The sequence below is a fragment of the Olea europaea genome, chromosome 20, assembly GCF_002742605.1.
Source record: "Olea europaea var. sylvestris chromosome 20, O_europaea_v1, whole genome shotgun sequence".
In the NCBI taxonomy this organism is placed as follows: Eukaryota; Viridiplantae; Streptophyta; class Magnoliopsida; order Lamiales; family Oleaceae; genus Olea; species Olea europaea.
The window spans coordinates 8,601,746-8,618,742 of NC_036256.1; the positions used below are offsets into that span (position 1 = coordinate 8,601,746).

A 16,997-nucleotide genomic window follows, 5' to 3' on the forward strand; every position below is an offset into this window, starting at 1 on the left:
TTGATTCTGAAAAGAGTTTGGATAGAGGTGAAAACAGAGACTCTGGATACTGTGAGATAGCGTCTGTGGAAACACGGCTAGTTCTCTAGAATGAGAAATGCAACCTTAATTGAAAAGCCTTTTGCGGAAGCAGTTGTGGACCCAAATGATTTCAAAAACATTTTTAATCTTTACTTGATTCAGAAGATTGATTAAGTACATGCAAAGCATCTATAAGAGCATACTGGAGGGAAAACCTGTTTATTCCACTTGATTACTGTAAGTTATTTACTTATTTTTACATGCTTATGCTTTAATTATCTTTAATGAACAATTCACAAGCATCCACTTCTATTGTTAATAATGATAATAATCTCATTTTATTTTTAGATGAAGAAGATGTTTCTTTTCTGCTTAAATTAGATGTAAAATCTGATGTTATATTCCCTATTGGTAAAGAAAAGATTGAAGAAATATATAGAGATATAGATTATAGTTGTAAGAATGATATAGGTTTTGATCCTGTAAGAACTCATAAAGAAATAAGGAAAGTAGAAGATATTATAATTAAACATACGGATATCCAAGAAGAAATTTCAGTAGGATTATTTAATGGATATATAACTAAGAAAGGTCAACCTATAATCTTTGAAGAATTATTAAAATATAAAGAATATTTAAAGGTGTTCAAAAGATTGAAAAATATAGATATAGGACCTGATTGACAATTCCTTAAAGATATAAGATAAATCTTGCAAATAATTTCATTAAGGGCAATATAGTACTTTTAATAAGAAAGGCTATTATGAAAAATAGGAAGAATCTACCAGCCATCTTCAAAGTTGTCCCTAATTTTTATGGTACACCTTTTACTATTTCTCTATCAATCGGAGAGAATTTTTTTATTAATCATGAACCCACTTGGCTTGAGAAAGAAGACCTTTTCCAAGCACAAAATTAGAAACATACAACTATGACTACCTCTAGATTTTTACTCTTGAAAATACATCTCACGTCCAACAACGAAGAGGAAAAAATTCACTAAATTATGTCTATATTTAGATGGAAATATCACATAAATGAACAGTTGTAACCGTACAAATTTGAAGGCTAATGTGATGTGCAAATGTATCATAATTTCAAGTACATTGGACCCCGATTCACTGAGTACCGAGGTTTGATCAAATTGTGCCAACTGTGGTTTTGGCGTCTAATTTTGCTTATGCTTTATTTATGGCTTATTTTGAACTCCAAAGCACTCAGACCAAATGGAATGTTACGGCTCTCAAACCATGTTAACCTAAATTACCAAAGTAAACCTTCACACGTCTAGCAAAATATCAAAAGTACCATTCATTGTGAATTATTATTTCCCACTAATACTTTGTATCCCAACAAATAAACGATTTTCATCAAACTCCATTGCCAACCAAACAAAAGTTGTATTGAATGCAGAAAATAAACAAATATGTCCCTCCCTGCTATGACTCAGCATTTCAACTTATGCCAATCTCCCTGCCAACTTATCTAGCTGCATAAAAGAAATAGGAAGTCACAAGTATCAATTTCTCCAGTTTTCCAACAAGATGAGTAAAAATAAGGGGCATATCGAAACTGAGGAAGTCAAAGAAAAGAGTAGAAGCGAGCCAGGTGATCTAGCTGTTCTGTTTCTCAGCTTCTCTTGCCCTGGCTTGTTCAACCCGCACCTCTGTCTCGAATAGCCTATCCCCCATATTCTCATTTGTCACTGCATTCTCATTGTCGACGGGTTGGGTCCAAGCCTGGATTTTAGATGTTTCATTTCTCAAGAGCAATCGATTGCGGCCGTAGCTCATGGTTTTCGAGCATTTTAGTAGGCAACTGGTTGGCAAAAAAATCCTATAACCTCCTGCATCTTCATAGAAATGATATGAGCATGTATTGAGCATCTTTAAGAGGCTCTCTATTTTTTAAAGAGTATTATATAATTTATAAAGCATCTATAACTTTAAAGAATAACAATTTATAGCTAAATTCATAAGGAATCTTCTCTAGTTTTTTGCAAAATCTCAACACCAGTCGTTCAAGTACATGGAAATGATCATTTAGGGAATCTCATTGTCCAAGATCTGACACAATAATTCAAGGAATTTGAGCTTTTGGAGCTCATTATCCTTTGTGTTCCAGGTTATCCCTCAAAGACATCCAACTCTAATTTCAGAATCTTAAAGTTTGGCGCCTTAATGTTGCCCCAATAATCAAAATATTTGTGTGGAGAAGTTGTAACTTCACATTAATTTACTTACAATAAAGAAGTTGTAACTTCACGTCAACTACAAAGAAAATAATTGCGAACAAGAAAAACAACTAACAATTGACATGGAGCCCAAAATTATTTTCTAATCATGAGGTGTGGGATGTAAAGGAATCTCTTGCAAGGAAATTAAAAAATTTTGAAAATGAATAATAAAAATATTTATTTCAGGAACAAAGAAAATGATGGGATGAGCTTTGACTTACAATCAAAAGCTACTGATGGTTACATCAATCTCTGTATTACCATAATCCTGTTGTTCTTGACGAATTTCCAGAGCTGAAGCTTTGACATTTTTGCCACAATAAGTTACCTCAATCTTCTCTAGTGTTGGAATGTTACTAAACTCAGAAGGAATCTTCTCCAGACCTTCGCATTTTTGCAACACCAATCGTCCAAGTACAGGAAAATGATCGTGTGACGAATTCCACTGTTTAAGGTCTAGCGAATCTAACTTAAGGAATTTGAGTTTTTGGAACTCATCATCATTGGTGTCCCAAATTTTTCCTATAAAGGCATTGTATCCTAATTTCAGAATCTCGAGTTTGGGCAATATCCCAATTAATGACATCTTTTCCCAAGGCAAACAAATTTCAGAAAGAGTAAGCTTTTTGATATTCATAGGAAATTTAACCACCGAGTAATCACCTTCGAATGCATATTTTGAAATTGTGAGTGATTGAAGCTGAGAAAGAAAGTTGAGATCAGGAAAGTAATTGCCTGGTGGTGATACGCATTTAAGTGTACGAAGATTAGGTGAACATCTAAAGATTTCTTCATCTTCCGAATCGACAATCCGAATGTAACAAAGGGACTGTAGGCAATTTATTCGGAAGCCATCACTATTCTTAGTGAATCTTACACCATCATACTTGCCACCGACACGTAGATGTCTCAACTTAGGCATATTGAGAAGGTATGTTGGTACTTCATTTAAGTAATGCAAACAAAGATATTCAAGGTTATGGAGTTTGCCTATTGATGGCTCTAATTCTGAAAATTCCAAGTACCTCAAGTCAGGCATAATTTTGAATCCCAGTCGAACAATGTCATCATTGCTTGAATCCAAGATCCTAATTTTTTCCAAATTATAAACAATGGAGAAGGCATCGGAAATATTCTCAGATACCCAGACGTGATGAAAACTACCCATATACAAGCGATGGAGATGGTGATGCTTAGATATCAAGAATCGACTAGAGATGTAGAATAAGAAGAACATCGAGGATCATCATCAGTATAACCACATCAACCAGCATCAGGGATAGCAGCATCATTGACATAAGTACGACAAATTAGTAGGAAAAATTGGAAAAGTGAAGTAAAACAAGAAGGAATTAGAAAGAGAGCGAGTTAACTTACTGTTGAAATTGAAAATTTTCATCTTCTTCAACCATTTTGCTGCACATATCGAGTACTAGATCGTGAAGAGTACATACTTTTACTCCATTGTCAGATCTTCGTTGGACAACTTGCAGCAGGCTCCTGTTAATCAGTTCCATTAGATATTCCTCTGCTACATCTTCTAAGGTCTTTTGCTCCCTTTTCTCTATCAGTCCTTCGGCTATCCATAGTAATAATAGCTTCCGAACTGGAATCTTCTCGTCCTCCTGGAATGCACTAAGATAGAGGAAACATGGCTTCAAGTGTTTTGGTAAATGGTTGTAGCTAAGTTTCAGTGTGGGAATGTAGTCGTCGGCTTTTTGGAAAATGTAATCACTTAAACTTTTAGCGACGTGTTGCCATGAGTTTTCTTTTTTCTCCATATTTGAAAGAATTCCAGCTATCAAATGTACTGAAAGTGGTAATCCCTTACAATTTGCTGCAATTTGCTTTCCAATATCTTGCAGCTCTTGAGGACAACATTCTTTTTTGAACACCTTCTGCTCTAATAAATTCCAACTTTCGTCTGGGAACAGAGGAGAAGGTTCAACGACAACATGAGAAATTTCCAATGCCACATTTTTCAGCCGACTGGTAAACATTACTCTGCTTCCATTGCTATCATCTGGAAATAACCTTTTCAAATCATCCCATGCTTCTTTCTCCCATAGATCATCCACAACAATGAGGTATCTTCTACCCTTCAAACTTTTGTAAAGAAGTCCCTCCAACTCTTCATCTTTTTTTTCTGAAATGTCGTCTCCGTTAAGGTTACTTACAGAACTCAAAATATCAGTCAACAGCTTTCTTCTTTTATAAATTTGAGAAACAACACACCAAGAAAACTTATGAAAATTGGACCGAACTATGGAGTCATTGTATACTTTCTTTGCTAATGTTGTCTTGCCAAGTCCACCCATTCCAACGATGGAAATAATCTGGCGGTAGTTTGGTCCTCCAACAAGCTTGCTCACAATTTGTGTTGTCGTGTCCTCTAAGCCCACAACGATCTCTTCTACCATGGGACTGCTGTTATCTTGGGATGATGATACTTCACTTGGACTTCCTGCAACTTGTAGGCTTCCAACAACTTCACTTGACACTGCAATACTGTAATATTTAATCTTCACTAGCACAATCTCAATCCTTTCTAACAGACCAGAAATTGCAAGATCCACTTTGGTGGTGGTAACAAGATCTGTGGTGAAAAAGAATGAATGCAAGAAAAGTCCTGCTTCATTAAATACAGCTTCAATTTCTGTGAATATACTCTTCATCTGTTCTTCATCATAGCTTGGAATTGGATAAAAAATAAAGGTGAGCAGAAATTTCAACCCCTTCTGAAGAAATTCGAGTTGATTACTCACAAGAACGGTGGAATCCTTATGGCAACTAAGCAACTCTCGAATAGTTTCAAAAAGAAACTCGATGAAGATTTCCCAATGTTTATTTACTTTGAAATTATTTGTGATGGATGTTTGAATCGTGAAAAACTCGTTAAGCTTTGGCATGGAAGTGAGAACGATTTGTAAAAAGATTTTGTAATGTTCATTATCGTGATGAGAAAAGATCTCTTCGTATAAGATGCAATCGAAGGCTGAATCATCGAGACGCTTCAACAGACAATATGGATTGTGCATAGTAAATGGTCTGCAGCAGTCTGGATAGAAGCATCGCAATAATTCTTTAACATATTTGAGAAAAGTTAGAAAGTGTGGGCCGAGCCATTGAAAGCTAACATTTTTTTCTCCTCCATCAAGCCTTAAAGGTAGCAAACGAGAAAGGAGATCTGGGATTTTGACTAGACGAGACAGATTTTCGTAAGAGAGATCCTCCATATTTGATTCAGACGGAAACAAAGTGAGATCCTCCATTTTTGGTTTGGGAAAAAGGTCGAGCAAAGAGAGACCCTCCATATTTGGTTTGGGCAATTGGCTGAGCAAAGAGAGAATAATGAGAGTGAATTTGTTTCAAGTTTTTCAAAAAATAAAAGGCAAAGGTTGAACATATCAGCAAAAACAAACGAAGAAAAAGCTCCGCTCTCTCTCTCTCTCTCTCTCTCTCTCACATAATTTCATTTGCCTTCATGTCAACAAAGCAAATGTTGAAAATTTCAGCAAAAGCTAAAAATCATTGCTTTTTTCGAGGAAAAAAATATTTATCCACCTCAACAATGCATCTGTCCTTGCTTTAATAATGGCTTTAAGATAATGCACAAGAGATAAGTATAAAATCCTAAGCAAGATGTTTGCCAAATTTTACTTTGCAATTCAAATGGGCATTTTCTTTTGGAATTCGAATCATACACAACTAATAACTATCTGATTACATTTGTATATATTCAACATAAATTTGCATATCAAATATTTGGATATTCAGACTTCCAATAATTAACCGAGTGACCATAAACTTAAATTTGAACACTTTAGTGCTACATATACTACATTTGATTATACAAATATTATAGTTGAAATATATTTATATTTTATTTTGAAAAAGACCTTGTTACACCATTATCAGTTTCCAAAATTTACTTTTTTTAATAATTCATCTTTGCTTAGACCAATTGGCCGTATACGCAATTAGATATATATAATGTACATTAACAGAGGGGCGGAGGTGCCCCAAAGTAATTTTGAAAATTCAATACTTTGTTCGATTTTTTTTTTTCAAAATTTTCAAAGAAGTCCTTGTAGTTTTCAATTTTTGCCACCACAACTATTTTTTTTTTCTTTTTGCCCCCACAAATCTTATCTTCTAGCTCCGCCCATGCTAATTGCAAAATAAATTTAAAATGCACTTGGTGAAAATTAATTTTCTCAATCATTTCGTGGCCATCCAAAGAAGAAATAAAATATAGAATTTTTTTCCGATTTAATGCAAAATTCAGTCATCACATTCTCGGACATCTCGAGCAGAATATGCAAACAAGAGATTAAGGATGGATATGACAAAATTTCAGCTTCTAAAAGTTTCAATAACATCACAAATAATTCTGAAATGTTAGTGATTTAAGTAGAAATAGAGTTTAAATAGAAGTAGGAAATTTTTAAAATTAAAATTTCAAATTTTTAACTTCAATAGGCCAATTGTTTGGTGCTTCTCTGATGTTGCTCGTGCTTTGTTTGGTGCTGATTTTGAACTCTAAAGCTCACTAACCAATTGAAAGACAAATAAAGTCATGGACCTTAAATCATGTTCGCCTAAATTACCAAAGTATCCCCTCAAGTCTTGTAAACTATAAAAGTGTCATTCCTTTTTATTGTCCCCTTGTATGTTGCATCCCAATAAAACAACATTTTTTCATCCAACTCCATCAATAAATATTCAGCGGAGAGATTATTGAGTTGCTTATCTAAGAGGTTAGGACATCTGATTGTTTTTTAAGTTTACGAGCTTTAATTTTCTCATATGCCTTTAATGAAATTAATGTCTTACATACAGGGACGAACCCACATGGGGTCGTGTGGGATCAAATGACCCCACAAAATTTTTCCTTTTTTTTTTATAGTATACTTTGATGCATTTGTCGGGATGTCAAATGAAGTCAAAATATTGCATTCTTAATGCCATTTCGAAGTGTTCATGGCCTAATTTTTCACTCATTAATGGCATTCGAAGTGGTCAACTATAACAAAAGTTATAACATGTTAAAAGGGGTACTTTTAAGAATAGGCAGGTCAAATGACCACTTCACCACTTTAATCCAAAATTTTTGCCAATCTTCACAATAGCCTTTTCTAGGTTAAAAGACAAAAATAACCTTAAGTTGTTTATAAAATTACAATGGCATAATTTTGTTTTAAAAGACAAATATATCCTTAAGTTATAAATTAAAAAATCAAACACTTTTTATTTCTTAATATTTAACTACTTTATTTAATTATTTTTTTAAAACACCTACTTCAATAAAAAATAATAATATTTAATTTAATTACTTCTTAAAATATTCACAAAACTTCAATAAAAAAATTAATATTTAACTTAATTTCTTCTTAAAATATTCAGAAAAATAAATAAAAATGAAATCGAAAAATTATTCCGGGCAGTTCGGATCCGGACTCGTGTGGTCCGTAACGGACCATGGTCCGGACCCGGACCGTCAGGGTCCGGGCGGGCCGGCCCATTTATTTATTTATTTATTTTTTTAAGAGAACAAAATTTAAATCTTATAATTTAAAAAAAAAATTCTAATATAATTCGTTTCCCATAATTTATTTTTCATTTTTTTCTTCTTTTAATTTTTTGCTCATTCATATATGTATTTTTTTCTTGAATTTAATTTATTTTTCATTAATTTAATTCAATTTATGTATTATTTAATTTTTATTTACTCTTTTTAATGTGCGAGTAAATGATATTATTTCTTACGTACAAATGCATGTAATTTGATTTGCTAAATTTTAAAATATAATAAATGTTGATAATTTCTTATAAATATTTTTAACGTGTATTATTTTTGCAGAATAGAGTACCACTTAGACAATATCATGATAGCTCATTTTGGGAAAAGTTACGTTGTATCGGTATTGGAAGGACTCAATGAGGAACATATAGTCATACTCCGTCGATCATTCCTATGGTCCGTCTATCCGTTGAAGGGCATGTAATTTTTCGCCCAGATTATTGATTCCTTATTATTTTGGCTTCGAAAGCCAGTCGATCGACCTTTGAATATAACTATGACTAAATAATTAATTAAATAAACAAAATAATCAATGAAATATTTAAAGAAGAAATTAAATTAAACATTAATTTTTGATTTCAGTAAGTCTTTAAAATAAATAATTAAATAAAGTAATTATGATCATGTCTGATTACGATCCTATAAGCAAATTAGAAGACTGTACTCAATCCAACATGTGAACTCTCACCAGACTCATATCTCTATCTGATTACGATCATGTGAACAATTTTTTATAACAATTATCTCAAGAATAATGTTTAGATATGAAAGATTGATAGGGTTTCGGCTTACTGGGAATTAGAACTAATACATTTTCTAGCTATTTTATGAAAGTAAAATGTAGTATTACTAGTTATGTAACTTTAACATTTCCACACAATCAATACGTTCTGTCTTTCGTTCTTTTCAAACCACAAATAAGTTCATTAATTATTTAGGCATACAAGCAGTCATTTTTCTATATAAACCACAACCCATAAGTAAATAATATATTTAAAAACAACAAATAAAAGAAAGAACAACGAAAACATTAATTTTATTAAAAAGTTCACAACACATGTCCTCACCCGATATCTAAACTAAACTAAACTAAAATTATTCCAAAATTATATGAAATGAAAAAAAATATGTATTTTCAACAATCCAAAATCATAATTCAACAAACTATATCAACAAATCACGTCTAAAGTTTCAGAACCCTCGACATAAACTTTCATTTTCTTAACATTTGACGCTTGTCTGCCATTCTGAATGAATTATCAGTCGTTTTTGCGTGTTAGTCTGCTAATTTACCTGAATTGCCTCTTTCTCTCTTTTCTTTCGGCAAGTCTCAAGATCCCATTCAAGTCATTTTTCTGTTGTTCTTTCTTTTATTTGTTGTTTTAAATTTAATATACACTTATAAGTTGTAGTTTGGATAGAAAAATGACTGCTTGTATACCTAAATGATTAATGAACTTATTTGTAGTTTGAAAAGAATGAAAGACGGAGCATGTTAAAATGTTAAAGTTCCATAACTAGTACTACTACCTTCTACTTTCATAAAATATTTGGAGAATGAAATTTATTAGTTCCGAATAAGTCGAAATTCTATCAATCTTTTTACATCTAAACATTATTTTCGAGATAGGTGCTATTCACCATGGTTTCATTGTTACACACAGAATTTGTTCACAGGATCGTAATCAGATGAAGACATGAGTCTGGTGAGAGTTCACAGGCTGGATCGAGTACACGATCTTTTAATTTGTTCATAGGATCGTAATCAAACAGGATCATAATTACTTTATTTAATTATATATTTTAAAGACTTACTGAAATAAAAAATTAATATTTAATTTAATTTTTTCTTTAAATATTTCATTAATTAATTTTTTTAATTGGTTATGTATATTGTTTAGGAAAGCTGCAGAAGCTCATAGCTTTGGAGAGTTTGATAAGTTCATGAGCGAAATAGAACATAAATCACACTGGTGCATGAGAATATCTAACAAATATGGAAGTCGAACATTGCATGGTAACATTTTTCAGGATTTCGATACAACATGATGACGTTGAACAATGTGGAGTCACTCAATACATTATTCAATAATGCTGAAACTATATTTCCTCTACCAAATGAAGTCGAGTGAGAAGTTCCGATTACATTGTGATTGTAGCACTTAGTAATTTGTTGCCACCCGAAGTTCAACCGCGTACTCCTGGATATAGACATAAGTTTAGAAAATCATGTATCGAAAAGTTTCCCCGATCGAGTAGGTACTTAAATGAAAATTGACTTGATAGATTTGTAATATTTATCTAAACGTATGGTTTTTATTTCCAAAGACTGCACAAATCGAACCTAATGGCCTTTAAATTTTGTAACTAAAGCTTTCATTTCTCTAAATCATAATTACTAAAATAAATCATAAAACTTTTCTCGAAATAAACTTTCATTTCCCTAAATCACAATTACTTTAATTTATTCTTTTAAGCATTTTATTAATTAAGAAGAATCTAGAGTTTCCAATTCGAATAGATGATATAGCAATGTCTTGGTTTTTCAATGCAGAGTCGCTCAATGCTTTATTTAAGAAGGATCTAGATACCAATTCTCACAACGATTGAGAAAATTCGTAACAAATTACTACAGTGGTTTCATGATTGACGTGAGAAATCACAAAGTTGATTATTGTTTAATATTTATTTACTTTATTTGATTACTTATTTTAATTGTTTATTTAACATTTGATTTCATTTTTATTTAAATATTTCATTAATTATTTCAATCGATTATGTATATTATTTATTATGTTTTTATTTTAATTACTTGTTTTATTTGTTTATTTAATATTTATTTGCTTTATTTAGTTATTTATTTTAATTGATTGTGTATATTATTTATTTATTTTAATTACTTATTTTAATTGATTTTGTTTATTATTCTTTATTTAATTATTACTTTAATTACTTATTTAAATTAAAAAATTAATATTTAATTTAAATAATTTCTTCCTTACTTTGTTGTGTATATTTTTTATTTAAAATTTAATTACTTTATGTAATTATTTATTTAATCACTTATTTAAATAAAAATTTCATATTTTGTATATAATATTAATTGGTTCTGTATATTATGTATTTAATATTTCATTACATTAATTAATTATTTAATATCTCGTTTAAATATTATTTTTAGTTACATTAATTGGTTATGTATATTTAATCTTTATTACCTTATTTTCTTTATTTCATTTTTCATTACCTTATTTAATTATTATTTTGATCATTTATTTAAATAAAAACTAATATTTAATTTAATGTCTCGTTTAAATATTTTTTATTTACCTTAATTGGTTATGTACATTATTTATTTAATATTTTATTACTTTATTTAAATAAAAATTAATATTTCATTTGATTTCTCATTTAAGTATTTCATTAATTAATTATCTTAATTGGTTATGTATATTGTTTATTTATTATTTCATTACTTTATTTAATTATTACTTTAATAACTTATAAAAATTTCATATTATGTATTTAATATTAATTGGTTCTGTATATTATTATTTAATATTTCATTAGATTATTTAATTATTTAATATCTTTAATTTTTTATGTATATTATTTATTTAATATTTAATTACTTTATGTAATTATTTATTTAATTGCTTGTTTAAATAAAAAAAATTAGTATTTTATTTGATTTCTTATTTAGATATTTCATTAATTAATTATCGTAATTGGTTGTGTATATAATTATTTATTTTAAACACTTACTCAAATAAAAAACTAATATTTAATTTACTTTCTTCTTTAAATATTTCATTAATTAACAATCTTAATTGGATATTTTAGTCATTACCTTATTTGATTTCTCGTTTAAATATTATTTCATATTTCATTACCTTATTTAATTATTATTTTAATCATTTACTTAAATAAAAATTAATATTTAATTTAATTTCTCGTTGAAATATTTTTTAGTTACCTTAATTGGTTATGCATACTTAATTACTTTATTTATTTAATCACTTGTTTAAATAAAAAAATTATATTTAATTTAATTTCGTATTTAAATATTTCATTAATTAATAATCTTAATTAATTAATAATCTTAACCGTAATTACAAAAGAAATTAAATGTACAATACTGATACAAAATATACATTTATTTCGTAATTACAAAAGAAATTAAATGTACAATCTTACAAAATGAGATTCACAGTTATTTTAATTGTTTATTTAATTATTTATTTTAATTGCTTGTGTATATTATTTATTTAATATTTATTTATTTTGAATTAATTATTTATTTACTTTATTCAGTCATAGTTGTATTCAAAGGTCGACCGACATCGTCTGACTTTTGAAGCCAAAGTAATAAGAAATCAATAATCTGACTGAAAAATTGCATGTCCTTCTACGGATTGAAGGACCATAGGAATTATTAACGGAGTATGGCTATATGTTCCTCATTGAGTCCCTCCAATTCCGATACAACGTAACTTTTCCCAAAATGAGCTCTCATGATATTGTTTAGGTGGGACTCCATTCTGCAAAATTAGTACATGTTAAAAATATTTATAAGAAATTATTAGCATTTATCATATTTTAAAATTTAACAAATCAAATTACATGCATTAGTACGTAAAAAATAAAATCATTTCCTCGCACATTAAAAAAAGTAAATAAAAATTAAATAATACATAAATAGAATTAAATTAAAGCAAAAAAATTAATAGAAAAATATGAAAATGAAAAATAAATTATTGAAAAAAAATTAAACTAAAAATTCTAAAAAAAAATTATAAGATTCTTGATTTTGTTTCAAAAAAAAAAAAAAAAAAAAGCAGGTCGGCCCGGCCCGCTGGACCTTGACGGTTCGGACCATGTGAAGGTCCGTTACGGACTGTATGATGGTCCGGATCCAGACGCTCCAGACCCGGTTCGACGAGAACTCACCGCTCGTTGGAAAACTCCATTTCCGACGAATTTCAATCATTTTTTTCATTTTCTGAGTCATTTCAACCTCAAATTCGATATTTTCTTCAATTTTAAGTATAAATAAACTTCAAAATTTGTTTTTAATTCATAATATATTCAATAAACAAAATTTCAAATTTCAAACATTAATAGCAACAAAAAATATTTCAATGAAGAATAAGAAAAAAACTAAACCCTCTGAAAAATGACGATCTCCGGCGATGCTCCGATCTAGGTCCTTCGATGTCAGTAATGAGATTTTAATTTTTCATTTTTTTCTCTTCTTTTCCTCTTCTCTTCTCTCTCTCTCTCTCTCTCTCTCTCTCTCTCTCTCTCTCTTTATTATTTGAGGGTATTCTTGACTATTTGGCTTTTGTTTGCATTTTCAGCATTTGTTTTTTTTTTTTTTAATTTTTGGTCAAAGGATGTTTTGAAAAAATGGCCGGGTCAACCGGCCGTTGGCCATTATTTCCTCCATGTTAAAGTAGGGCGTTTAAAACTAGTATTTTGAGAATTTCAATAATATCCTAACTTTAAAAATTCGTTTGCAATCATGTGCTATCTGAATCTACAAATCGTCTATGCCATGTAAAAGTTTGTTTCGAAAACTACATCGTTTTCATATCGAATGGTCCAAACGGATATCGAAAATAGTTAAATATGTATCAAACGTATGCCTCAAAAAAGGCGTCTAACTCGTTTTTCTGTTAAAAAATTCAATTAATTATTATTTTTGCACGATAAATTTTTCAATATAATTTATATTGTTTCATTCGGAAGTCTTATATGAAATATGACGTAAATTTTTTAGGATCGTTAAGGATTAAATGCAATTTGAATTACTTTCGAATTATATTTGCTTTAAATTTGAATTTCATTTATTTCCTGAACTAAACTTGAATTTTATTTCAATTCATTTAATTTATTCAATGTTAGTTCAGCATTTACCAATGAAATGATAAATAAAACTATACAAGTAACAAAATTTATTTAGTAATATTAATAATAATGTAATTATACGACGTTTTCAAAGTGTCAAAATACATATAAACTTATTTTCATTATTAAAAAGATTATTTTTAAAATTTTGACCCCACAATAGTAAAGGTTTGGATCCACCCCTGCTTACATACTTGTCTAAGTTAAGTTTGGATCATTGATACTTGAACTATGAGGTTCATTGGATCTTCTAGTAGATACATAATTTAAATAAAAGTACGACAATTTTCCTACTTGGGGCTATTCATAGGGATTGAATTGGATGACAACTGACTACAGTTTCAGACATTTGGGAGCTATTTATATACTGAGCTTGGATTTCAGACAAGGGAAATCAATTGCCGCCGAAGGACATGGTTTTTGACGTTTTGTTGGTGTCATATGCTAATTTGCTGAGAGCCGTAGTTATCGTAGGCCATTGGTCGGGAAAAAGCCTATAAACTGCCGAAGTTTCAAAACTATGAAGTTGAAGTTTCATTGAAATTAAGTATGTCTAGATATCTTACTTTTTTTTCCTTATTTTTAAGTGATGAAAGGCTTGTATTTGGTTGGGAAAAAGCCTATAAACTGCCAAAGTCTCAAAACTATGAAGTTGCTTTTAAGTTTCATTAAAATTAAGTATGTCTAGATATCTTACTTTTTTTCTTATTTTTAAGTGATGAAAGACTTGTATTTTCTTTTTAATTTACCATCCTTATTATCTAACTGGATGAATCTATTTTATACTTCTTGTCGAGTGTAATCGCCACGACAACGGTGCGTCTAGGTATAGCATTAAAAATATTGTTGGTCACGTGACTTGTAAAGTTGTTTGGGTTTGATCATTAGAATTTCTTTTGCTCAAGCGAGGACAGAAATTTCGATTTTTATAATCAATTTAGTTACTTTTTCATGTTGAATTAGAGAAATTTTGTCATGGCTAACCTAATTGATAACATGGATCGGAAAATTTTGTTAGTGCATTATTCCTATCTTCTAGGTATGTAAAATGCACATTGTTGAAAAAGAAGTCTTTTAGAATTTATAGAGAAACAAAAATTTTAAAAATAAACTATAAGATTGCACAATCAATTCAGTGATAACTAAACAAAAAGTAACAAGACCAAAATCCCACTTCGAGTTTAAGTAAGAAGAAGAAGAAGAAGAAGAAGAAGAAGATGATGATGATGATGATCCTGCCATAAAATGCAATGAAAAGAATAAATATATTGGTATTAAGTTTTTAATACAAATCTGATCGTTAGTTATCTAAGATTCTCTTGACCCCAGTGACGGAGCCAGGAAATTTGTTCAGTGTAGGCATAATTTAACCCATGTCGAATATTGTGTTTTGGTCATGAATTTAATGATGATAAAACTATAAAACAAAATCATGGATTTGGGCCAAAAAATAAAACCCATGTAAATTAAAACATATTTTTATTCCACCTCCCCTATTGCTATATATATATATATAAAGAAAAAAATGTTTGGGCCTAAAATTTCAGTGTGGGCATACCCATGTAAATTAAAATATATTTTTATTCCACCTCCCCTATTGCTATATATATATAAAGAAAAAAAATGTTTGGGCCTAAAATTTCAGTGCGGGCACTCGTCTCAACATGGCTCCGCCATTGCTTGACCCCCTTCGTGACCCCTCCCATGATGGCATGCTCATGGAACTTTAATAAATGCGTGGCAAAGATACTTAATTCCAAGACTAATCTTAGCATCTATATAGGAAAATTATTTCTTATCTAATGATGTCGCATTATGTAGCTGTCGATATTATCTTTGCATCATTTCAAAGTTGAAAGTATTTGTTCCTTTACTAATGGCTACGAGTATGGTATTAATGCTTATTTTCACTATCACACCTTTATCATATTAAAAAATGTATGGTTCTACTTTTCCTTTTACTAGTGCTATAAAAAGCAAAGTTCTAAAGTTTGATTCTCAACATGTAAATAATTAAATTTTATTCTTTCCAATGCTCATTTTCTCTATCACACCTTTATCATACTATAAAATGTAAGGTTCTACTTTTTCTTCTTCTAGTGCTATGAAAAGCAAATTTCTAAAGTTGGATTCTCAATATGTAAATAATTACATTTTATTCTTTCCAATAATTTATTTTTATTTATTGAATAGTGAATGCAATAAGCAAAAACAGTCAATGGGATAGATGAGAACGTTGAAGATTTGTGATTATAGATGTATCATTTGCATAAAATGTAATTTCAAAAGAGGCATACGCCTTTTTAGAAATAATTACACTAAAACATGGTTGCTGGCGTTTTTGTTCTCCATAAGTTGTACATTAATTTGTTAACAGCCTTGGTTATCGTATGCAACTTGCTCGGGAAAAACCCTATAAACTTTGCATTGTGAGTGTCGGTAAGACTGTCCGTTAAAAATTTTCGGGGCACTGTAGTAGCTTGTTTGAGAAAAGCTAAAAATTGTGCCCCAACAACTTTTTCTCTTCCATTGACTGCCTTTAGAGTTTAGACCATTGACTGACTCGGCATGTTCTCACTTGAAGCTCACATGCATTTCTGTCTCTTCTGCCAATAAAATATTAATTATTTGTTAGCATTAATGATGTCCTTAACAATGTTAATAGAATAATCTCATGCTTTTAAAGTACTAATTTTTGTGGTACACCTTTTACTATTTCTTCATCAATCGGAGAAAGAATTTTTTTTTTTTTATTAATCATGTACCCACTTGATTATTTAATATTGTTTTGGGTATAATCAAGAAACCTAGGTCATTGTGTACAATTAAGAAAATGAGCTTTTCAAGAAAGTGGAGAGCAAATGTATAGGTCGGTGCGTTTTCAAGAAAATCGGCAATTCCATAATAAACTACAAAAAAGCACCGTTGTAAAAGCTCGTCTAGACAGTGCCTAGGCATCCCTTAAGCTCGAAGCTCGGGTACAATGTCTTGCTTCACGTCTAGATGCATTTTGCGGCTGAATTTTTTTCCTTCATTTCTTTTGTCTTTCGTAGACGCGTTTCATTAGTTTTGTTAATAGTCTTTTATTTAACTTTAGCTTATTATTGTTTTAAAAAAAAATCATTTGACTTTAATTTCAAGTATTCAAAAGATTTTATCTATACAAAAGTTAAAAATGATTTTATCTAAATAGTTAAATAAGATTTTAAGTTATGGTGTTATCTATATTATGTAATTATGATCTTG

The 16,997-nt window shown here is 29.9% G+C and overlaps 1 protein-coding gene across 2 annotated transcripts; it reads right to left on the reverse strand.

Annotated features, from left to right (window-relative positions):
* Positions 1-1,309: 1,309 nt before the first annotated feature.
* On the reverse strand, positions 1,310-5,710 carry LOC111369539 (putative late blight resistance protein homolog R1A-3). 2 transcript variants are annotated; one of them, XM_022991104.1, is made up of 3 exons: positions 3,635-5,710; positions 2,479-3,468; positions 1,310-1,867 (listed from the first exon to the last, which is right to left on the reverse strand). In XM_022991104.1, exons 1-2 carry the CDS (start codon positions 5,569-5,571, stop codon positions 2,481-2,483), a joined length of 2,925 nt encoding a protein of 974 aa, XP_022846872.1. In that variant the 5' UTR covers positions 5,572-5,710; the 3' UTR covers positions 1,310-1,867; positions 2,479-2,480. The 2 variants fall into 2 exon arrangements, with proteins under 2 accessions (XP_022846872.1, XP_022846871.1); XM_022991103.1 differs by having other exon boundaries at positions 1,310-1,873.
* Positions 5,711-16,997: the final 11,287 nt, after the last annotated feature.

What these genes read in the sequence shown, in the direction of transcription:
- LOC111369539 (XM_022991104.1), bottom strand. Translation starts at nt 5,571, where the DNA reads ATGGAGGGTCTCTCTTTGCTCGACCTTTTTCCCAAACCAAAAATGGAG. An exon ending in GAAAATTTTCAATTTCAACA is followed by an intron (nt 3,469 to 3,634) that starts GTAAGTTAACTC and finishes CTACATCTCTAG; the next exon opens with TCGATTCTTGATATCTAAGC.